At 42.5% G+C, this 24,587-nt stretch overlaps 1 protein-coding gene across 2 annotated transcripts in view; it reads left to right on the forward strand.

The window, feature by feature from the left end:
- Nucleotides 1-23,296: 23,296 nt before the first annotated feature.
- The window catches only part of MRC2 (mannose receptor C-type 2), a 59,121-nt gene continuing 57,830 nt past the window's right edge, over nucleotides 23,297-24,587 (forward strand). For both annotated transcript variants that reach the window (XM_072111149.1, XM_072111150.1), the window contains exon 1: nucleotides 23,297-23,474. In XM_072111149.1, the coding sequence (XP_071967250.1) occupies nucleotides 23,366-23,474 (109 nt within the window). In that variant the 5' untranslated portion in view covers nucleotides 23,297-23,365. The remainder of the gene's footprint in view (nucleotides 23,475-24,587) is intronic.

The raw sequence follows: 24,587 nt of genomic DNA on the forward strand, positions 1-24,587 counted from the left end.
ACCGCTTTACAGATTATAGGAAACATCAAATATTTAAAGCTGAGTGTATGTTTGTATGTCCGCTAAAAGAATCTTCTATCTATGTCTATGTATCTGTCTATCTATCTTTCTGTATGACTTTCTATCTGTATGTTTATCTATCTGTATATTTATTTGTCTGTCTATCTATATGTCTATTTCACTATCTATCTATATAGGTCCATATATCTATATGAAAGTCAATCTATCTATCTGTATGTAAGTCCATCTATATACGTACAAGTATCTATCTATGTAGTAAAATGAGCAGCACTCCAATTGAAGTGGTAAAAAAGAAGACAAACACTTTTTTACCACTCTAATTGGAGTGCTGCTCATTTTCCTATGTCTATTGCTGGAGGACTTGAGGCCCAGTCTTAGGATGCTTGCACCCACCTGGACAACTGATTGAGTGTGCTGTTTGGACTTTCCGTTCGTATGTATCTATCTATTATATTACCTCACATATTATTTCACATCTTACCTCACACATGAGCTGTCTCATACTCATTGCCTACAGTAACCAATCAAAGCTCAGAGCTCATATTAATGAACTGTAGCAAAATTGAAGCTGAGCTGTGATTGGTTGCTGACTACAACAGCATCAGCAGACAATGGCTCCTGTATATGGTGGTTAATAAGTGTATTTTGGAAAATGTGGGGTGAAAATTTTACTCAAAAACGAGGCTAAGACGTTCACTGAGTCACAGGGCCCGATTGTGCAAAATTTGGCAAATTTTATAAACACAACGCTGCAGATTCCTTTGGGACACACACACACATACATATGTACATACACACATACATACACACATACATATACTCAGCTTTATATATTAGATTAACAAAATGAACAGCCATTTATATATAGAGTTTAGTGCAACTTTTATCCACTAGGGGGAGATGTGGATGTAGAAATAATTGCCAAGGATTTAGGATGATTTTGCACTGAAATGATTTTTATTGTGTTCCAGTCTCATTATGACATTGTGTGTAAATGATACAAAGCTATTATTTTAACAGAACAAGCGATATTTGTGTCTGTTTTAAACATGACTTGTATTTTCATCTGATCCAATTCTGTAGGATGTCCATAATGTTTTTTTTGTTTTCTTTAACCCCTTACCGATATGTGATGGCCGAGCCCTCTCCATAGCCGGTAAGTCTTTGCTGCATATTGGAGCAAAGGCTTACCGGTAACACTGGTACCACCCGCGATCGGTGCCGGCTGCGCTGAAGTCCGCTGGAGTTCACCGAAGTTCACTATCCTATCCTGGGTGCAGGTAAGTGTATTTTTTAAAAATACAGCGTTTTTCTGAATCAGTTGGGTTTTCCGACAGCCACGTCCCCGATTTCCGTTGCATGCATGCTGGCGCCGATGTGTCACAATCCGATCGCGTGCGCCAAAAACCTGGGGCAATTCGGCACAAAATGGTAATATTCAGGAAACCTGACGGAAAAACACGATTCGGGCCCTTAGTAAATGTTTTCCTTATTCCATCCTGGTAAACGTATTTACATATTTCCCAGAATTCCCTAGCAGAGCATCAATGGGTATAATTCTCCATATGTCTGCAAGGCAGCCTTGATTGGCAAAGTCTCTGAAAAGGAGAACTCTTACTTCCTGACACTAAGATATGAATGCAGTCAGACTGAGGCTCTTTGAACCCATCATATTAAATTATTCTGCTCCATAAACTCCTAGGAATTTGACTGCAGCATGCTTTATATGGGATTTTTGTCCTCTGGGATCCACTATTGTAATAAAGAATTCGTTCACCGGAGGATCCTCTGGTACTCTGGTGGGCAAGTCCAACACTGACAGTGCTATAAATACACCATTTAGTACACTGGGCTTACATTTCCTGCACTGCTTATGTTGTCTTTGTTCAGAAATGATATCTGACATTAACCCTTTCAGGACCTGGCCCTTTTTTGTTTTTTCATTTTCATTTTTTACTCCCCATGATCAAAAATCCATAACTTTTTTATTTTTCCATGTACAGAGCTGTGTGATGGCTTATTTTCTGCGTAACAAATTGCACTTCATAGAGATGGTATTGAATATTCCATGCCGTGTACTAGGAAGCGGGAAAAAAATTGCAAATGCAGTGAAATTGGTAAAAAAAAACCCATTTGTGCCGTCTTCTTGTGGGCTTGGATCTTACGGATTTCACTGTGCGCCCCAAATGACATGTCTACTTTATTCTTTGGGTCTGTGCGATTACGGGGATACCAAATTTGTATAGGTTTTATAATGTTTTCATACATTTAAAAAAATTAAAACCTCCTGTACAAAATTTTTTTGGGGGATTTTGCCATCTTCTGGCGCTAATAACTTTTTTATACTTTGGTGTACTGAGCTGTGGGTGGTGTCGTTTTTTTGTGGATTTTGATGACGTTTACAATGTTATCAATTTTAGGACTGTTCAACCTTGTGATCACTTTCTATAGAATTTTTAAATTTTTTTAAATTACAAAAAAAGTGCCATTTTCGACTTTGGGCGCGATTTTCTGTTACGGGATTAAACGCAGTGAAAAAACTTTATTATATTTTGATAGATCGGGCATTTTCGGACACGGCGATACCTAATGTGTTTATGATTTTTACTGTTTATTCATATTTATATCAGTTCTAGGGAAAGGGGGGTGATTTGAGTTTTTAGGGTTTTTTATTATAATGTTTTTTTTTTAACTTTTTTTTATTTTTTTTTTTAGTACTTTTCAGACTCCCTAGGGTACTTTAACCCTAGGGTGTCTGCACGATCCTATCATATACTGCCATACTACAGTATGGCAGTATATGGGGATTTTACGACTCATACATTACAATGTGCTGATAGTGCTGATACCATGGCGACGGATCGCCGCTCCCCGATGACGTCACGGGGAGCGGCGATCCTCGAAAAGATGGCGGTGCCCACGCGCCGCCATCCTTTTGAAGCCGGTGGCAGCATTGCGATCGAGGTGAAAACACCCGCGATCGGTGCTAGCACCGATCGCGGGTGTTACCGGTAAGCCTTTGCTGCAATATGCAGCAAAGACTTACCGGCTATGGAGAGGGCTCAGCGCGTGACGACCCGTGACGTGCTATTACGTCACGGGTCGTGAACGGGTTAAAATTTTAGTACAGAGAGCTACCTTTTAATAACTGCATCCAAAACATGGCAGCACCCACTTTATAAAAAGGACAAAAATATACAGTTTTCCTTCAAGAAGAGATGTAAAACATGTTGTATTTATTTGTTATTACAGGTGGTCATTGTGTGGCCCCACTGGATGTCTTTAGAGAGTTAGTACAGTGGGTATGGAAAGTATTCAGATCCCTTTAAATTTTTCAATCTTTGTATCATTGCAACCTAAGGGTAAGATCATTGCTAATTCAATAAACAAGAAAAACTGAAACATCACATGGTCATTATTAGAGATGAGCGAACATGCTCGTCCGAGCTTGATGCTCGGTCGAGCATTAGGGTACTCGAAACTGCTCGTTGCTCGGACGAATACTTCGCCCGCTCGAGAAAATGGCAGCTCCCGCCGTTTTGCTTTTTGGCGGCCAGAAACAGAGCCAATCACAAGCCAGGAGACTCTGCACTCCACCCAGCATGACGTGGTACCCTTACACGTCGATAGCAGTGGTTGGCTGGCCAGATCAGGTGACCCTGGGATAGACTAGCCGCTGCCCGCGCTGCTCGGATCATTCTGTGTCTGGATGCCGCTAGGGAGAGAGCTGCTGCTGGTCAGGGAAAGCGTTAGGGTGTTCTATTAGCTTACTGTTAGGCAGGAGTGATTCTCAAAGAACCCAACAGCCCTTCTTAGGGCTACAATAACGTTCTACTTTTTTTATTTTAATTTGCATCTAGTACCATTTTGTGAGGAATTAGCAGGGGGACTTGCTACCGTTGTGTTTAGCTCTTAGTGGCACACATATCCATAGCAAAGACCGAAGTGGGAAAATTTAGTAGGGGTTGGATTTCAATTAGGCACTAACTCAGTGTCATCTCATCTGGCATAGTAGTGTGCTTTGATACTTGGCTAGAAAATAGCCATAGGAGAATACAAAGAGCTTACTTACGCATACAGTAGCGTTCTATATATTTGATTTCTGGTTGATCTGCTGGTGGCTGTACTTTCTGCAGTGCATGTACTAGCCAATTCTGAGCAATTTGTAGTGAGACTTGCGACCGCTGTGTTCTGCGCTTAGTGACGCACATATCCATAGCAAAGACCGAAGTGGGAAAATTTAGTAGGGGTTGGATTTCAATTAGGCACTAACTCAGTGTCATCTCATCTGGCATAGTAGTGTGCTTTGATACTTGGCTAGAAAATAGCCATAGGAGAATACAAAGAGCTTACTTACGCATACAGTAGCGTTCTATATATTTGATTTCTGGTTGATCTGCTGGTGGCTGTACTTTCTGCAGTGCATGTACTAGCCAATTCTGAGCAATTTGTAGTGAGACTTGCGACCGCTGTGTTCTGCGCTTAGTGACGCACATATCCATAGCAAAGACCGAAGTGGGAAAATTTAGTAGGGGTTGGATTTCAATTAGGCACTAACTCAGTGTCATCTCATCTGGCATAGTAGTGTGCTTTGATACTTGGCTAGAAAATAGCCATAGCAATAGGATAGCATTGTTTGGTTTTAAAAACTCAAAAAAAAACAAAAAACACAAAAAAAAAAAAAAAAAAAAAAAAAAGTAAAAAAAAAAATAAAGTTATAACTCTCATTTTAAAAATGTTTAACCCGAGGGCTAGGGGTAGAGGACGAGGGCGGGGACGTGGGCGTCCAACTACTGCAGGGGTCAGAGGCCGTGGTCCTGGGCGGGGTGAGACACCACCTGCTGATGAGGGAGCAGGGGAACGCCGCAGAGCTACACTCCCTAGGTTCATGTCTGAAGTTACTGGGACTCGTTGTAGAGCACTGTTGAGGCCAGAACAGTGCGAACAGGTGATGTCGTGGATTGCTGACAATGCTTCGAGCAATTTGTCCACCACCAGTCAGTCTTCCACGCAGTCCACCCATGTCACCGAAATCGCCACTCCTCCAGCTCCTGCACCTCAGCCTCCTCCCCCCCAGTCTGCCCCCTCCCAGGAAAATTTGGCATTTGAACCGGCATACCGGTAGAGACCGAGGCCTTTCGCAACCTCATGGCGGCGGCCGCCCCTCGGTATTCGGTCCCCAGCCGCCACTACTTTTCCCGATGTGCCGTCCCAGCCCTGCACCAGCACGTGTCAGACAACATCATCCGTGCCCTGACCAACGCCGTTTCTGACAAGGTCCACCTGACCACGGACACGTGGACGAGTGCTGCCGGGCAGGGCCACTATATATCGCTGACGGCACATTGGGTTAACTTGGTGGAGGCTGGGACCGAGTCTGACACTGGGGCTGCTCATATACTGCCGACGCCGAGGATTGCGGGGCCTACCTCGGTCCAGGTGTTTCAGGCCTACTATGCCTCCTCCTCCTCCCACCCCTCCTCCACCTCCTCCTCCGAACTACCATCCGTGGGCACGGCGCCATCAGTCGGTAGCTCTAGGCACAGCAGCAGTGCCGTCGCTAAGCGACAGCAGGCGGTGCTCAAACTGCTGAGCCTAGGCGACAAAAGGCACACCGCCCAAGAGCTATTACAGGGCATCACGGCGCAGACTGATCTGTGGCTGGCACCGCTGAACATCAAGCCGGGAATGGTTGTGTGTGACAACGGCCGTAACCTGGTGGCGGCTCTGCAACTCGGCAGACTGACACATGTGCCATGCCTGGCCCATGTGTTAAATCTGATAGTTCAGCGTTTCCTCAAGACATACCCCAATCTGTCTGATTTGCTCACGAAGGTGCGCCGCATCTGTGCGCATTTCAGGAAGTCCAGCCCAGATGCTGCCACTCTCAGGGCAGCGCAGCGCCGCCTCCAACTGCCCGCTCACCGACTGTTGTGCGACGTGCCCACGAGGTGGAATTCAACACTGACCATGTTATCCAGAGTTTACCAGCAGCGCAGAGCGATTGTAGACTGCCAGATGTCAACTTCCACCAGAACTGGTAGTCAGGTCAGTCAGCTTCCTCAAGTCTACAATGAGGAGTGGACGTGGATGTCTGATATCTGTCAGGTGCTGAGTAACTTTGAGGAGTCAACACAGATGGTCAGTGGCGATGCCGCCATCATCAGCCTCACCATCCCGCTGCTTGGCCTGTTGAAAAACTCTCTGGTCAGCATGAAGTCGGAAGCTTTGCGCTCGTCACAAGAGACAGGGGAAGAATATTCCCTTGTTGATAGCCAAAGCACCCTCAGGTCTGTTTCTCGGCGCATATCGGAGGAGGTGGAGGTGGAGGAGGATGAGGAGGAAGAGGAGGAGAATGTTGGTGAGACACAAGAGGGGACCATTGTTGAGTCCTTTACTGTTCAGCGTGTATGGGCAGAAGAAGAGGAGTTGGAGGAGTTGGAGGAGGAGGAAATGGACAGTCAGGCCAGTGAGGGGAGTGAATTCTTACGCGTTGGTACTCTGGCGCATATGGCAGATTTCATGCTAGGCTGCCTATCCCGTGACCCTCGCGTTCAAAGAATTTATTCCAGCACCGATTACTGGGTGTTCACTCTCCTGGACCCACGGTACAAGCAAAATCTTTCCACTCTCATCCCTGCAGAGGAAAGGAGTGTGAGAATGCATGAATACCAGCAGGCCCTGGTGCACAAGCTGAAACAGTATTTCCCTTCTGACATCGCTAGCGGCAGAGTGCGTAGTTCTGCGGGACAAGTAGCGAGGGAGAGTAGGCGAGCAGGCAGCTTGTCCAGCACTGGCAAGGGTACGCTTTACAAGGCTTTTGCCAGCTTTATGTCACCCCAGCAAGACACTGTCACCTGTCCCCAGTCTCGGCAGAGTAGGGCTGATCTTTACAGAAAGATGGTGAGGGAGTACGTAGCTGACCATACCATCGTCCTAAATGATCACACAGCTCCCTACAACTACTGGGTTTCAAAGCTGGACATGTGGCACGAACTGGCGCTGTACGCCTTGGAGGTTCTTGCCTGCCCTGCCGCTAGCGTCTTGTCCGAGCGGGTTTTCAGTGCAGCTGGTGGCATCATCACCGATAAGCGTACACGCCTGTCGACTGACAGCGCTGACAGGCTGACGCTTATTAAAATGAATAAAGGCTGGATTTCTCAGAATTTCCAATCTCCACCAGGTGAAGGAAGCTCAACCTGAATAATTGATCCACTCCTCCTCCTCCTCATTTTCCTCCTTCTCCTCCTCTTTGTACAGTAAAGCAGAGGAAAATGGCTATTTTTTGACAGGGCCCACTGGCTCTTGCTATAGTACTTCATGCATTTAATTTTTCTGGAGGGCCACCTACCCGGTCCTCTGTTTGAAACAATTTTTGTGAGTGCCACATACAGGCACTCAATCTATTCCATTTTACTGCAGGGCCACCTACCTGCTCCTCTGGTTTGAAACATTTTTGTGACTGCCACATACAGGCACTCAATCTATTCCATTTTACTGGAGGGCCACCTACCTGCTCCTCTGGTTTGAAAAATTTTTGGGACTGCCACATACAGGCACTCAATCTATTCCATTTTACTGCAGGGCCACCTACCTGCTCCTCTGGTTTGAAACATTTTTGGGACTGCCACATACAGGCACTCAATCTATTCCATTTTACTGGAGGGCCACCTACCTGCTCCTCTGGTTTGAAAAATGTTTGGGACTGCCACATACAGGCACTATCCAAATTAAATTGTCTCCATAGCAGCCTCCACACGTTGTCTCCATTGCTACCTCCAAAAGTCGTCCATATAGCTGCCTCCATACATCGTCCCTTTATCAAACGAGGTGTGTCAGGCAGAAATTTGGGTTGTTTTCATGGATTCCACATCAAAGTTGTTAACTTTGTCGCCACCCTGCTGTGTTATCCACAAAATATACTGGCAAACTTTTACCATTTAGGGATATTATTTCAGCGCTTCTTGCGCATCTGTTTACATTCCCCTCACCCGGCATATCCTAAACTTATAAGAACGCTACTACACTTGATCTTATACAAAAGGTTCTTAGAAGTGCTGTTTGGGGAGTAGCCTAGAGACAGGGGCTTGAATTGGCGAAAGCTCGCCTGGCAGCGGAGCGCCAGCTCCATGCGCATCATGCGCTTCTTGCGCATCTGTTTACATTCCCCTCACCCGGCATATCCTAAACTTATAAGAACGCTACTACACTTGATCTTATACAAAAGGTTCTTAGAAGTGCTGTTTGGGGAGTAGCCTAGAGACAGGGGCTTGAATTGGCGAAAGCTCGCCTGGCAGCGGAGCGCCAGCTCCATGCGCATCATGCGCTTCTTGCGCATCTGTTTACATTCCCCTCACCCGGCATATCCTAAACTTATAAGAACGCTACTACACTTGATCTTATACAAAAGGTTCTTAGAAGTGCTGTTTGGGGAGTAGCCTAGAGACAGGGGCTTGAATTGGCGAAAGCTCGCCTGGCAGCGGAGCGCCAGCTCCATGCGCATCATGCGCTTCTTGCGCATCTGTTTACATTCCCCTCACCCGCCATATCCCAAACTTATAAGAACGCTACTACACTTAACTTGGTGCAGGCTGGGACCGAGTCTGACCCTGGGGCAGGTCATATACTGCCGACGCAGAGAATTGCGGGGCCTACCTCGGTCCAGGTCTCAAAGGCCTACTATACCTCCTCCCACCCCTCCTCCACCTCCTCCTCCTCCGAATTACCATCCGTGGGCATGGCGCCATCAGTCGGTAGCTCTAGGCACAGCAGCAGTGCCGTCGCTAAGCGACAGCAGGCGGTGCTGAAACTGCTGAGCCTAGGCGATAAAAGGCACACCGCCCAAGAGCTATTACAGGGCATTCCACATCAAAGTTGTTAACTTTGTCGCCACCCTGCTGTGTAATCCACAAAATATACTTGCAAACTTTTACCATTTAGGGATATTATTTCAGCGCTTCTTGCGCATCTGTTTACATTCCCCTCACCCGCCATATCCTAAACTTATAAGAACGCTACTACACTTGATCTTATACAAAAGGTTCTTAGAAGTGCTGTTTGGGGAGTAGCCTAGAGACAGGGGCTTGGATTGGCAAAAGCTCGCCTGGCTGCAGAGCGCCAGCTCCATCCCAAGATCCAACTAACATAGTTGCAGCACCTTTAATCTACTACTAGTTCACTGCCTCCATAATAATAATAATAATAATCTTTATTTATATAGCGTCATCATATTCTGTAGCGCTTTACAAATCATAGGAAACAAATACAAATGTAATGTAACAGAGCACAACATTTGTATGGAACAACAGGAGTGAGGTCCCTGCTCGCCAGAGCTTACGGTTTATGAAGATGATGGGGTAACACGAGGTAAAAGAATATTTAATGGTCAAGCCATTCTTCTTAGGGAATAGAAAAAAATATAATAAATGGAATTGCTGTCGCTTGAACCACTCAGCCGTCATCTTATATACCAGGTCCAGGGTGAATGGGACTGCAGAGAAGTCTGGTGCCTGTTGGTTGCTGGATAACAGATGGGAGGACGACACAGGACGGGTTAGTAGAAGAGTTAAAACTTCATGCAGTTAATGAGTGTTATAGGCTTGCCTAAAGAAATGGGTTTTAAGAGCACGTTTGAAACTTTGGAGGTTAGGTATTAGTCTGATAGTCCAGGGCAGAGCATTCCATAGAATTGGTGCAGCTCTAGAGAAGTCTTGGAGACGCGAGTGGGAGGTCCGCACTAGGGTAGAGGTTAATCTAAGATCACTGGCGGATCTAAGAGCACGGGTTGGGCGATAGACTGAGATAAGAGAGGAGAGGTAGGGGGGTGCAGCATTATACAGAGCTTTATGGATGAGGGTTATTATTATTTTAAACTGTATTCGAAAGGAGACTGGCAGCCAGTGCAGCGACTGGCATGAACTGTAAGCATACATGGTCCCCTTATCAAACGAGCTGTGTCAGGCAGAATTTTGGGTTGTTTTCATGGCTTCCATGTTAACTTTGTCGCCACCCTGCTGTGTAATCCACAAAATATACTGGCAAACTTTTATCATGTACCGATATTATTTGAGCGCTTCTTGCTCACCTCCTTTGGTTCCTCTCTGACACCCATTGGTTTGAAGCCTGAGTCCAATTAGGGTATGTCGCCATGCCACTCTCTAGCCTGCTGCCGCTGCCTCTGCCTCTGCATGCCGTCCCCTATAGTGTCAGGGTCAATTATTGGATGTTTTACATGCTATCTAGCTTCATTCTGTCACTCTGTCATGGCCATGCTGTTGCCCATAATTTCGGCATAATGGTGCGATTAAGCAGCCTCAGAGGCATCCATGCATGCTGCCCCTGCTGTTTCCTGTCCATTTCCGTGGTGTTTCCATCCTTTTCTGAGGTTCCCAGGTGTTTGGCCAAGCTTCCCTGTGCAGAGCCTTGGTCCCCTTGAAAAATGCTCGAGTCTCCCTTTGACTTCAATGGGGTTCGTTATTCGAGACGAGCACTCGAGCATCGGGAAAAGTTCGTCTCGAATAACGAGTACCCGAGCATTTTAGTGTTCGCTCATCTCTAGTCATTATTATTAGGACCCTTTGCTGTGACGCTTTTCTGTACATATTTAACTCACATTTAATTTCATTTCATTTTCTTCTGATCCCCCTTGAGGTGGAGTCCAGCTGTGTTTAAACAAACTGATTGGATCTGATTAGGAAACACACACCTGTTTATATAAGACCCCACAATGCATTTCAGAGCACATGAGAATCACAAGGCCTAAGGAATTGTTCAAGGAGCTTAGAGACAGAATTGTGGCAAGACACAGATCTGGTCAAAGTTACAAAAGAATTTCTGCAGCACTCAAGGTTCTTAAGATCACAGTGGCCTCCATAATCCTTAAATAGAAGAAGTTTGGGACGACCACAAATCTTCCTCGACCTGGTCGACTAGCCAAACTAAGCAATCGTCGAAGTAGAGTCTTGGTGAGAGAGGTAAAGTAGAACCCCAAGATCACTGTGGCTGAGCTCCAGAGATGCAGTAGAGAGATGGGAGAAAGTTCCACGAAGTCAGAGTGTGTCGACGGAAAACTCTCCTCAGTGCAAGACATATGAAAGCCTGCATATAGTTTGCAAACAAACACATAAAGAGCTTCCAGACCAGGAGCGTCACTAGGTGGAAAGATTCGGGGCACAGGCCCCGGATCTTTTGTCCTGTACCCCGGATGTCTGTGAGCAGGAACATGAGAGCCGGAGCAGAGAGAAGCACTCATCACTGACATGCGCCGCAAACTTGGCTGGGATCACCGCTCCCTGTAAGATCATCAGGTATCAATGATCTGTCTCCATGACAGCCTCAGGTCTTTATTAGATCTGAGAATTTGTCATTCATGCAGATCTGTTACAATGTACCAGTGAACATTGTAACAAATCATGTTCAAAAATGCCAAATACTGATATACTGTAGTATGGCAGTATATGATGATATCGACAAGACCAATTAGGGTTAAAGTAGTCTAAAAAACAATAAGTTCTAATAATATGTTCTAATCAGCCCCCTTTCCCAAGAACGTATATATGATACAGTAAAAGTCACAAACATGTCGGGTATTGCAACGTCCCAAAACACCATTTATTTGCCATTTTGCGAACAAAAAGTTATGAAAAAGTCGTACAGTCCCACAAATGGTATCAATGTATATGTCATCACCTCCTGCAAAAAATTACACCTGATGCAGTTCTGTATGCCACAGAATGGAAATGTTATTAGTGTCAGAATATGTCAAGTTGAAAAAATATTTTTTGTACAAAAGGTTTTCTAAAGTTTATTAAAAACCTAACAAAACATGTATAATTTGGAATCCCCATAATTTCACCGACCCAAAGCAAAAAAGGGGAGGCATCGTTAGGTAAAATCCGTATAACAGAGCCCACAAGAAAATGGTGCAAAAGCATTTTTTTTGTTGAAGTTCACTGCATTTGGAATGTTTCTCCCGCTTCCCAGTACACAGTGCTGTCAGCTCCTTGCTCCACTACAAACCCTACAACGCTGCACAATGGGGCTGAGAGCTCTGCAGGGGGAGGTAAAGTCATTACATCGCGTCTCCTGGAGGAGGTGCCTTAAAGTGGGTCGAATTTCTGCATTCTGTCTGGCTGGGGATATGGGTCCCAGAGGTGGAACCCAACCTATCATGTATTAATGACATATCCTGTGCATATGTTATAAATACTAGAGAATACCCTACCCTTTTAAGTTTTGGGGCCACAATGACTGGATATAAGAAATGGGGAGATCTTTCTATAGCTGCATATGATAAAATTTGTTATTTTATGCAGCAAAAGCATGTGGGGGTATTCTGTATGAGTGGATGCTGCAGATAATTTAAAACTTGCGACTTAGGGCCCGTGCCCCGATCTTTTATGACCCTAGCAACGCCCCTGTTCCAGACAATGAAAAATGAGAATCTCTGGTCTGATGAAACGAAGATTTAACTTTTCAGTGTTAATTCTAAGTGGTACGTGTGAACCAGGCACTGCTCATCACCTGCCAAATACAATCCCAACAGTGGAACATAGTGGTAGCAACATCATGCTATGGGGATGTTTTTTAGCTGCAGGAACAGGACGACTGGTTGCAGTTGAAGAAAAGATGAATGCGGATGAAACCTCTTCCAGAATGCTCTGGACCTCAGACTGGGACAACAAGACAATAATCGTAAGCACACAGCTAAAATAACAAAACACTGGCTTCAGAACAACTCTGTGATCATTCTTGATCGGTCCAGCCAGTGCCTTGACCTAATCCCAATTGAGTATCTCTGGAGAGACTTGAAAATGGCTTCCACCAAAATTCACCATTCAACCTGCACTTCATAGTGATGGTATTTATTCTTCCATGCCATGTACTGGGAATCGGAAAAAAATTCCAAATGCAGTGAAATTGATAAAAAAACGCATTTGCACCGTTTTGTTGTGGGCTTCGATTTTACGGCTTTCACTGTGCGCCCCAAATGACATGTCTACTTTATTCTTTGGGTCTGTATGATTAGGGGGATACTAAATTTGTGTAGGTTTTATAATGTTTTCAATCATTTACAAAATTAAAACCTCCTGTACAAAATTTTTGTAACTTTTTCATACTTTGGTGTACGGAGATGTGGGCGGTGTCATTTTTTGTGACTTTTGATGAAGTTTTCAATACTACCATTTTTAGGGCTGTACGACCTTCTAATTTTTTAGATTTTTCAAAATGGCAAAAAAGTGATCCTCGGTGATCCTATGTGTTCCTGCCTTCCTGCTCCCTTGCTCCTATGTGTTCCAGTCCGTTATGTTCACGTTCCCATCTGCCTGGACCTCCCGTTGCTGATCCCGGATTGGACTTGACCTTGCATCTCTGCCACCTGCTTTGACCCTGAACTTTACCATGAGACTGTCTTCTGCAAAGGTAACTCGACCTTGGCTGCCATCAAAGGCTAGTCGCACCTGTGGAACGACCTGGTGGCATCCCGCTGCAGCAAGACCATCGCGCTTTGCGGCAGGCTCTGGTGAAGACCAGGTGCCACTAAGATTCTGGTCTCAGGTGTCGGCTAGTACCCCACCCGCGGCGGTCCAGAGGATCCACAGATCCTGCGTCCTGACAGCAGTGAAAAACCGTTATTAGCACCAATCGTGAGTGTTACGATTGCAGCAAAGACTTACCGGCTATGGAGAGGGCTCAGCCCATGAGCCCTCTCCAAGCACCCGCAGACGACCCGTGACGCGCTATTACGTCACGGGTCGTTAAGAGGATAAGTACAAACCTAAAGAACCTATTTTGTAATCTGAGGGCTGCCTGCATTCTGAAAATAATTGCTACTTAGGGGGCAACCAATTTAAATGATCCACAGATTGTAAGATAATCACAGGTTCCTGTCATTTTACTGGAGCTTTATTCTAGACTTTACTACAGAACTATTATACCTTTATACCATATGTAAACACAAACACAGGTGATGATAATACAAACAAAGTTAAGCTATTAGAATGGAATTTCATGATTTTCTTTGTTTTGCAACATACATTGAATTACAGGCCGTTAATGTTGACATATAAATATACATATAGAAATGACAATCCATTTTAATAGGAGGCATTGTGTTTGCATCACTCCCACCTTAGCTGTGTTTTCACACAGATTCCAGGTTCTGCTACGTGCAGTTTCTGTCACTAATTTGCACATTATTGAACAATTATAATAATTCTTTATTTATATAGAGCACACAGATTGCGCAGCACTGGAGAGAGCTTGCCAAATCAGTCCCTGTCCCCAGTGGGGATCATAATCTAATCAACCTACCAGTATGTTTGGAGTGTGGGAGAAAACTGGAGGACCCCAAGGAAACCCACGCAAACACAGAGAGAACATACAAACTCTTTGCAGATGTTGACCTGGATGGGACCTGAACCCAGTACTCCAGCGCTGCAAGGCTGTAGTGATAACCCCATGCCTGCTTCACTACCATTTTCTGCCATGTGCATCAAATAATTTGGATGTGATTTTTAAAAATGAAATAAATAAAAAAACTATCTATAAAATACATGTAAATCTAGTGTTACAGTTCAGAGCTGTATCCACAATTCTGGCTATGTTTTCCCATTTAACTGTCCTGAATGCTAAGCAGCTGAATGTTTATGTATTCAGTGTAGGTGCCCAGGCACACATGCAGGGCGATATGATGATATGTTTATAGGGTACTGATTTGAACAGCGCAATGTAATCTGTGTGCGCTATATAAATAAAGGAATGATTATTATTAGGGTAATGTAACCCAGATTTAAGAATATATATACACTGCTAAAGATATATCTCATGACTTCCAAATTGACAGTTTCCTATGACCCCAATTAGAACTGAGGATGCAAATCTATTTGTATGTATTCTGGGGTCATAAGTATTGCAATAGAACACTTTTTATGTAGATCGTATCTATATATAAACTGTAAAGTGGCATTTAAAGGTCAACATACATTTATGGGGATAAAAAAAACCACAAATATTTCCAAGCTTTCCAAGCATGCTGTGGCTTGAAAAAAATGGTGTAAAATGACTAAAAACCATGCAATTAACTAAACCAGGATATATTTTTATCCGCTGGAAGTAAACAATCTAAGATCCATTTAAAGATCTTGAAAACAGTGAAGTGAGTTTGTAATCTTTTGGTGACTATAATGAATGTAAATGGGTTTTGTAAATGTATATTTTTACTTCTTTATTTTTAATAATAATAAGGAATCTCAGTAGATGGTTATAATCAGGTCACCAGTTCACCTTTCAGTCTCACATGGTAGCCAGACTAATGTGGTCAATCCATAGTTGAGCGGCAGCTGGAAAGCAGAGCCCCCTCCCCTCGCTTTTGTAAAGAAGATTTAGGTTGATGACTTTGCTCACATCTGTTTTGAAAATCAAGATCTTCGTCCAACCAAGCATTTTTTTCCTTCTTAAAGATAACTTCACACAGCAGAATGTATTTAAAAAAAATGTATGTAATTTAATTGTCTGTGTAAAACTCTACTGAAAATACCATTCTCCTTGTCTGCAGCTGATAGTGGAAAAAGGGAAGATTACAAAAATTGCAGCGTTTGCTACAATGGTGTCTACATTCCCCCACATTTCCCCGCCCCATCCCAAAATCTCCATCTGGTTCTAATAAAGTATTATTTGATGCCTTGTAGGAAGCCAAATGGGGGGGAGGAGAGACGAAAGACAGAGAGCTTCCTGTAACAATTCAGCAGGGGGTGAGAGCGGCTGGTTGTGGAGTTGTACAGTATAGGGAACTAGGCAAGAATAATATACATTCCATGGGGTTTGTCATGTGGAAACTACAATAACTATGTATATTACAATGATATGTGATTGCTCCCATTCTGTATTATACATATTGTAGACCTTTTATATAGTAATGATCATATGTTACTATGGTGGTTTGTTCGCAGAATTTCACAAAGGTCATGGTTATAAGAAAAATGGCAATGAAGCAATGAATAGAGGTAAAATGGGTCATGTCAAGGTTTGAAAGAAGTGGGAAGATAGTTCCAGAAAAGTGCTGGCACAACTGCAGTGTGTAGGTGGATTACATGACATAATTCAGGGCAATGTTAAAACCTGGTAGATGTTTGTACATAAAATAATGACAACAGTTAAAACTTGGACCAGCTTCATGTTAAATGCTTACAAAACTAGAACTACTGCAGTATTGTCATATAAAAAAGTAAAAGATACAGAAGTAACTCCTGGTTGCTACGGAACAACAACTGAAATCTTTATTGGAATATACAACAGTATTTGGTTGTAAAATCTGATCAATTGTTGTGGCCCTTATGTATAAAGAGACTACTGTTCAAACCAGTGACAAGTGTCAGGACTCGGGTCAGTGAACCCCCTGGACCACCACGGGAGATGGTACTAGCCGAAAACTGGGACCGGAATCTAAGTAGCACCTGGTCTTCACCAGAGTCAGACGCACTGCTGGATGGACTTGCCATGGTGGGGTGCCACCAGGTCGTTCCACAGGTGCGACTAACCCGCGGTGGCAACCAAGGTCGAGGTACAGATTCAGCAGGCAGAGTCTCAAAGTCAGGCACAGGCAAGTAGTCAGGACAGGTGGCAGAGATGCAAGGTCAGCGAACAGGTCTGGGGTCAGCAAGAGGGGATCAAGACAGAACGGGACAGGAATGGGATAGGAACAATCGCAGGGAACAGGAAGCTTTCTCTTATCACCAAATAGCTCAAAGATCCGGCAAGGAGTGATGGGAGCCGCCGGTTTAAAACACAACCCCGAAGTGACCGGCGCCAATCAGTGGCGTGCTATTACATTATTGAGCCAGTTATTATGACTCTGCAGTCATATGAACAGTCTTTCCCGATTATTGGCCTACATCTACAGCGCTAATAATTGCTATGAATTCAATGTCCAGAGGGAAGTGATATCACTAAATGACATTAACAAAGCTTTGGGCAGAGAGGTCCATCTTTAAATAGGGGCCTTTTGAGGGGACCACCTGTATTATGTTGAAAAATGGGGAAATAACTACTGATCTCCTTGTAAATATCCTATCTCTAGCACCTTATTTCAAGGGCCCTACCCGTTTTTGAGGCTTCATTCACACAAAGCGTTGCCTTTGGAATGCGGCAAAAACGCATTAAAAAAACAATGCAATGCATCGTGTGAACGTGCCCTAATATTTTCTAAATTGAAGTTGTGCTGCAAGAGCACATGAATGTCACAGCTGAGAGCAGTGATTGTCCTCGCCAGGCTGTGTTTAAATTAGTCTATCAGGAAAGGGTCACCAGATTCAACAGGTGAGTGTAGCTTTTTCTTTGTATCAGACTCCCTGGATTTAGTGTTTAAAATAATTCTGTATTTAAAAAGAAAAATCTTGACAACCCCTTGAAGGTAAATTAACACTTTGGATCATTAGATTGCAAATCACTGTTCATAAATGGTGTTTTTGCTGATCTGACAATTACCTTTACCAGTTGACTACAGTTAGAGTTGTCACAGTATTAAAGATTTGTCACATATATTTCTAGGTTTTCTGTTCAAAGACAATTTGTTATTAGTTGCATGACTGAGAAATTACTGTATCCATTAAGGAGGAGCCTTTAAAATAGAAAAAAATTGGATTGAATAAGGGCCAGTTCACATCTCCATTATATCATAACATTATTTTTTCATCAGTAAGATGCAGACAAATGAACGGCTTCTCCACCATGAAGAACAGACTTCTGTGTTTAACAGCCAATTTTCAGCCATTTGGCATATGTATTTTTAAAGAATTCTACTGAACTATAGACTGAGTGATCCGTGAAAAAACAGGGCATGCTCAACCACCTAACATTAAAAGGGTTTGCCCATTATCAAATTTATTGTTTACACGATAATTTTTAACCCCTTACTTTACAATTGTACTCAGTTTACTATTACTCTCTAGGCTCGACTGTGTACAATTTCAGAGTCTGGGTGGGGACTCTCTAAGCAGACATATTATGATTCCTCTAGTGCTATGAGATGTTGATGTGATGACAATGTGGTTAGATTATGAAGGTACTGGTTTATATACAATTTCATTTAGCTTCTGAACGTTCACTAGTATCTGACACATAGAAAGTGAGATAAGACAGATCATAGATGATATGATGAGATCCATGAGATGCATATAACATACAATTACATTCTCAGCTCTAGTACATCTCAGCCACAACATACACAGCTGTTGTGCCTCCCTCCCCTCCCCTGGATAAAGACCTTATATGTTTGTAGCTTGTAGCTTTACTCTCCTCACGCTCGTTTGCCAGCAGGAAGCCTCTGTGTGAGCTTGTCTTGGAATGCAAGGTTGGGCCTGGAGTGCAGAGAGGAGTTCAGTGCAGCATCAGACAGGAGAACAAGATGTATTCCCAAGCCTAATGTCCAAAGATTCACGGTCGGATCCCAGGGCAACTGAAATTGTGTACACCAGGTCTGATAGAGACAGGTTGGAATTATATCTGTGAAATGCTGTTTTGTTATGCTCATAAAAATGAATTAGAGAATGTGTTTTCGTGTTATCCTGAGAATATTTAGGAATCTTGTCTTTGTGGGAAAGGACACACATTCTGTATAAATAATGGCATCAAGCATTGATCTGTTGAACAGTATTGCATTTATTGCGGCTGTGTGCTATCCATTCAAGCCGCGTTTGAAACCCAATTTAATAGCTGCGGGGAGTGGCTTCCCGCGATCACTGATGCATTTCCACTAAAAAGAACTGCAATTTTTCTATGTAAACAATGCAGAAAACACGGTGCTTGTTTCCAATCACAAGAGTTTCTGCGGAAACACATCTGCGATTGAGCAAAGGCCTTCCCTGCAGACTTTGAAGGGCATTTTAAAATGCAACTCAAATTCTGTGTGTGAACTTAGCTTAAAAAACACATTGTATGCAGATTTTTTACCACTTTCGTAGGCATGGGCCCTTATTGTGAGCCAATCAGGCGCAAGTGTGGTCAAACACAGAGTACAGATATGTATCTTTCCTTTTATACATTAACTAAGCTCAAAATAAGACTTAATGCACATATATCCTATGGGTTCCTGCATAGCACCAAGGTTTCCACAGATCTGTGTATAATACATCTGTCTGAGCCACAAAACCCAGTCTAGGTCCTGTTCCTGGCCGTAATTGCAGCTCAGACAATCATTCTGAACAGTCATCAGCATAGAAGCGGACTTCACACACTGATACATAGGCCACGGATCTGTTGTTTGCGGCTTAAAGAGGGCACACATTTTTGGACATGTAGTCTGATGTAAAAAAATGGTTGAAATAGATAAGACGTAAACTAGCCTAGTGACAAGGACATGAGATTGTAACCCATGATTGTGAATGTGCCTGCACTGAAATCCAGCAGGTTTATATTTCTCCCAGCTCTCTACAGGTGACAACTCAGTTACATTTAGTATCAGGTACAATGCACCAACACAACATAACATGTGAATGTGAATATTAGTAGACTGACGTAACTTTATATACCTTCTCTCTTGATACCTCAACTCCAATTAGTTTGAGTATTTTATGTGATCTATTTGTTTTACAGGTCTTCATTTCTCCTTTTGAACTGTTGTTGCTATTGTTGGTCTTATATACTGATGGTTTAGGTTGAGATTCTTTATCATGTGCTAGTGGTTAACACATAGATGTTAACTTTAAACACATGCTTAGCATATATTTGGCATGGCACCCCCCTTCCTCCACCACCACCTTCTTTTTACAACTAACATATGGCTTCAATAGGATCACATCTTTTTCAGCTGATGAGGAATGAGAAGAGAAGTTCCCTTTGTGATTTCTTTTCTTACTAGAATAATCTGGTACTTTTGAGAAGACCAGATAACAGCATTCCCACAATGTGAGTGGATAACTGAATTTTTGAACCAGAAATGTGAAATTTTTTTTAAAATCAGCAATAAACTTTATTAGAGGGCATTTGAAAATGCAATGCACATGGCAGAAACAGCACATAAATGGCGGTCTTGCAGGACCCCGCAAAAAAAGGGATAAAAATACAAAGAACAGCGTACAATTATACAGAATGCATACTTCGTCCGCTACCATAACTGGTACTGGTGCTCAATGCACCCTTAGACATGGCGACCTTCCCATTGAATGCATCGAGCACCAGAAACGTGTAGGCCTTTTTATACCTTCTTATACCTGATTATAATCAAAATAAAGGCTCTTCAGAAGAAGACAAGATTTTAACCTGCACTGTTGCGGAGTTTCATTTTCTTTTTCCTTGGATTTTTTTGGATTGTTTTTTTTATCATAACTGTGCCAAATGCATTCAGCCATGAAAAGTTTAAATTTGAGAAGAAAAACCTTATATGTTGGGGATTATTTAATACAAGCTACAGCCATTTTGTGAGATTGGATCTATATTCATTAGAAGTGTAGATTTATATCCTGTAATAATTTGTGTGTACCGGTCTATTGGTTTTATAGATGTTGCAAATGGTTTGCCCATAAGGGTTGCAAAAAGAAAACATTCTCTCTCTAAAAAAGAACATGGACGTACATCTTAGATTTATAAAGATGAATCTGAATCTTTTTAACCATATTAAGTCTAGCACAGCAATAATGCACATTGTGAGTGTGTTTATAGCATCTGGGCATGCCTCCACTCGACCATTTACAAACTGTAAAACACCAAATCGACAAACAATAGAACATTTCTTGAAAGACCTGAAACACCTCCAAAGAGAGCCATGAGGTAAGAACCATACTGGGATCTGCAGAATCCTCCACAATCAATGCCTCCATTCCGATAGGTCTGCATATATATATATATATGTATCTAAGCGAGAAGGCCATATCCTTAAATCTAAAATTTGTTCCTGATTTAGATATCATAGTAGTGGAAAAAACAGGCGTTGCTGGTGATGGAGCCAATGTAATTCAGAGAATTTTTTTTCTCCAAGATGTTTAATAGCTTTTACTGTGTAAATCTATCCAGATAATTTATATCATAATGTTGATGGCAAATTTATGTTTTCCCTGAAACAACAAAAACAATGAAACATTGCCCAAATAATCATATATGGAGACAGTTTTATGTACTTTGTATATAGAGCCAACATATTACAAAGTGTTTGTATGTTCTTTCCGTGTTTGTGTGGGTTTCCTCCGGGTCCTCCAGTTTCCTCCCACACTCCATAACATACTGGTAGGTCGATTAGATTGTGAGCCCCATGGGAACAGTGACTAATTTGAGAAGCTCTGTGCAGCGCTGCATAATCTGTGAACGCTATATAAAAAAATGAATTATTATTATTAACATATCCCACAGCATTGTACAAAATTTGCTCATGCTCATGTTCTTCTTGGTGAGAATCACACCCAGGAATTGAATACTGCAAGGATGCAGAGATAACTATATCACCACGAGGTAGGATTTGCCTGTCTGACCTTTTGGTTTGTTTGCCCTGAGATAAATGTGCCATCTCTCTATTCTGCTTAATAAATGAAGCCAGCCCACTATAGGCAATAGTTATCTTGTGTTAGTGGCCAGGTTCAATAAATTCCATCGTTTATCTGTAACATTTGTATACATTTACCTCATGTTCTGGCCAAAACGTGTCTAGTTTGAATGGAAAGCAAAGACAGATACAAACTCTTAAAATCAATACTTTGTGCAGTACATGGGATTCTGCGGTGAAACAGAAGATGACCCAGCAGAGGTCACTGACCACATTCTGTGTCTTATCACAGATTGACTTTTGTTATCAGCTTATTAAAGAAAGAACAGCTACACGATGCACCAGTTGCCCTGCTAAAGGAGGCATTTATATTACATTGGTACTTCATAGTAGGAATTGTATGTTGTAGTGGAACCGTGGGGTATTATTATTTAGTCAAAGTTTTGGAAGTCTGAAATGTCTACTTTATTGTATTGCCATACAATGTCATAGTTTGCACAGTTATATCTACTTTGGATGTAAAATGAAATATCCCGGCACTCACTTCTTGCTTCGTTGCAATTCGTTTTATTACTCAATGGTCACAAATACATATAGAACACGTTTCGGCTTACAAAGCCTTTGTAGTTGACAAAGGCTTTGTAAGCCGAAACGCGTTCTATATGTATGTGTGACGATTGAATAATAAAATGAATTGCAATGAAGAGTGAGTGCCGGGATATTACCTTTTACATGTGTTCGGCGTGCATTCGCCTATCCTCGTGCACCACGCTACGTGGAGTGCCGTCCTTACCTGCATTCTTTGGATATCTACTTTGGATGGCTTTAGATTATATAGGGGAGTTGGATGACTGGAAAACTTTTTGGAAGCCAGAGATTTAGCTCTATTTAAATAAAATGCATAAATCATGTTACACAAAAATATAGAAGCCTACACCAAAAGGACCACTATAAACCTTCTACATACATTTTAGCCACAAAGCTCTATCAGAGTCAGATTTTGTTTGTTTCCCCCCACTAAAGCTTAGGAAAGTCCGGTCTAGTGCTTGGCTTCCAATTGGACTTCCTTACTATTGGAAAAAGAGCCTTGAACTAGAGGTATTACCCGCTGAAGTGGGGTGAGAAACTTGATGGCCACACATCTCCACTTGACCTCTCAGGTGGTCTAACCAGAGGGGCCACCACACCCTGAAAAACATACAGTGATCGGGAACACACAGTGAATAAAGTAGACTGCACCATGCCATCCAACATGAGGCTAGTAAATAGATTTGATATATGGACTCAGTCAAAAAACGTCCACGTTCTTTGGTTCACATCCAACATAAGGCTGGCACTGTTTGTATCGTACACCTCTACAAGGTAACAAAACATATGCAGCTTATGTCTGGAACTCAAAGGAAATCACCACTTTCTCTCTAGCACCAGTATATAGTAAACATGTAGGGACCAGTGGGACCAGTCACTCATCTGGTATCACTGCAATCTGTTTCTGCTTTAGGGCGCTCCTGATTACTGAGATTTACTCTTGTGGTAGGTGGAACCAGAAGATAAAAATGAAGCAGGGAAATTAAATACATTTATAAGGTAATACCATTCTTTTTTTTTAATTAAAAGCAAACACTTGAAGACGAAAGTAAAAAGTTTCTTAAAGTTGCTTTTCCCTCTTTTAGATCTTCCCCTTCAGTTTTTCACACTTGCTTACGTAATGTCTGATCCAGCCCATTGACTTAACACTCACACAAGCTGAGACATACAGACGTTTTTCATCTGTTCACTTAGCCCTCCCTTTTTTTTTGGGTTCCTCCTCCCTCCCTCCTTTCTCCCACTCTCTCCCCTGCATCTTTTGCAGGAGAGCTGGAGGTTAGTTTTAGAATGTATTTCAGCAGCAGACATCCAGCTGTCTCCCAGTGGATCACATTCCTTCTAAAATGCACCCTCTTGCTCACAATAACAGATCTGCAACTTGGCAGTGCCAACACAGGTAAGAGTTTTGCTCAGATGGTTTTTAAATGATCCTGATAACTTCTCATTGTTCATGTTGGGAATTCGGGAGCTGGCTGTATGGATTGAGTTGGGAATGTGCTGTGCAAGGGGTTGCTCTAACCCCTATTTTTTCCATTTAACTCCACTGACGGCTAGTATAGAGAGCAAAGCAGGCTGAGGTGGTGGCCTAGCAGGAGGGGGATGAAATGAAAGAACTGAGGAAAGGCAGAAGGCTAATGGTCAGTTCCTTCTAGCTGTGGGCAGGAGGTATAGAGGAAACTTGTAAAAACTGTAGGGGGCCTCTATAAAAAGAGAACGTAAAAAAAAAGTTAACACTTTAAAAACTTGGATGTAGTACACTGTGATATGACATGTATAATTGGTATTCAGAATTTTTGTAGAGGATATTGCACACTATGTAAAATTTGTAGTGGAGCACAATATATAGAATGTAAATCAGGCGCTGTGTATTTAACTCCTTCATGGTGTAGGGTCATACTCTTACATATTTTGACTGCTTCATTGGGAAAGTTTGGGGACACTCTCCTCACTCAACATTTGATGTGATATATTCTTTACATCCTATTTGTATTATTAGATCGTGGTCAAAGGTTTTATGTTGTAAGAGTTGTTTAAATGCTTTTTGCTATAATGTGTACACCTCTTACTGTACAAAATGACTGGTAGTTTGAAGAATTGGAGAATTCAAAGATATGAGAATTGCAACCATCCTGAAAGGGATTGTCCATGATAAACCAATATCGATCAGGGATTGTTGTATAATAACATATATATGTATAACTTTCTTTTCAGTCCATCACCACAGCCCCTGTCACTGCTGGCTAAAGTGGTGAAGTCAATATTGACATCACATGACCATTGTAATCTGTTTGTGGCTCAGTGGTGTTCTGGAGCTGTAGCACTGGACAGGAGGGGAAAAGAGTGCTTAGCTTTAGAACCCTCCTGCTGCTACCCCAAAATCCTGTACAAGTTTTTTTTTTTTTTTTACAATGGTGTGATGTATTTAGATGAAATGCTACTAGGGCTTCTCCTTATGGTCATATAGTGAATTTAATATGTTGCACAGAGGTTATGGGCTCAGAACTGTTTA

Source organism: Engystomops pustulosus, chromosome 6, assembly GCF_040894005.1.
Source record: "Engystomops pustulosus chromosome 6, aEngPut4.maternal, whole genome shotgun sequence".
Lineage (NCBI taxonomy): Eukaryota > Metazoa > Chordata > Amphibia > Anura > Leptodactylidae > Engystomops > Engystomops pustulosus.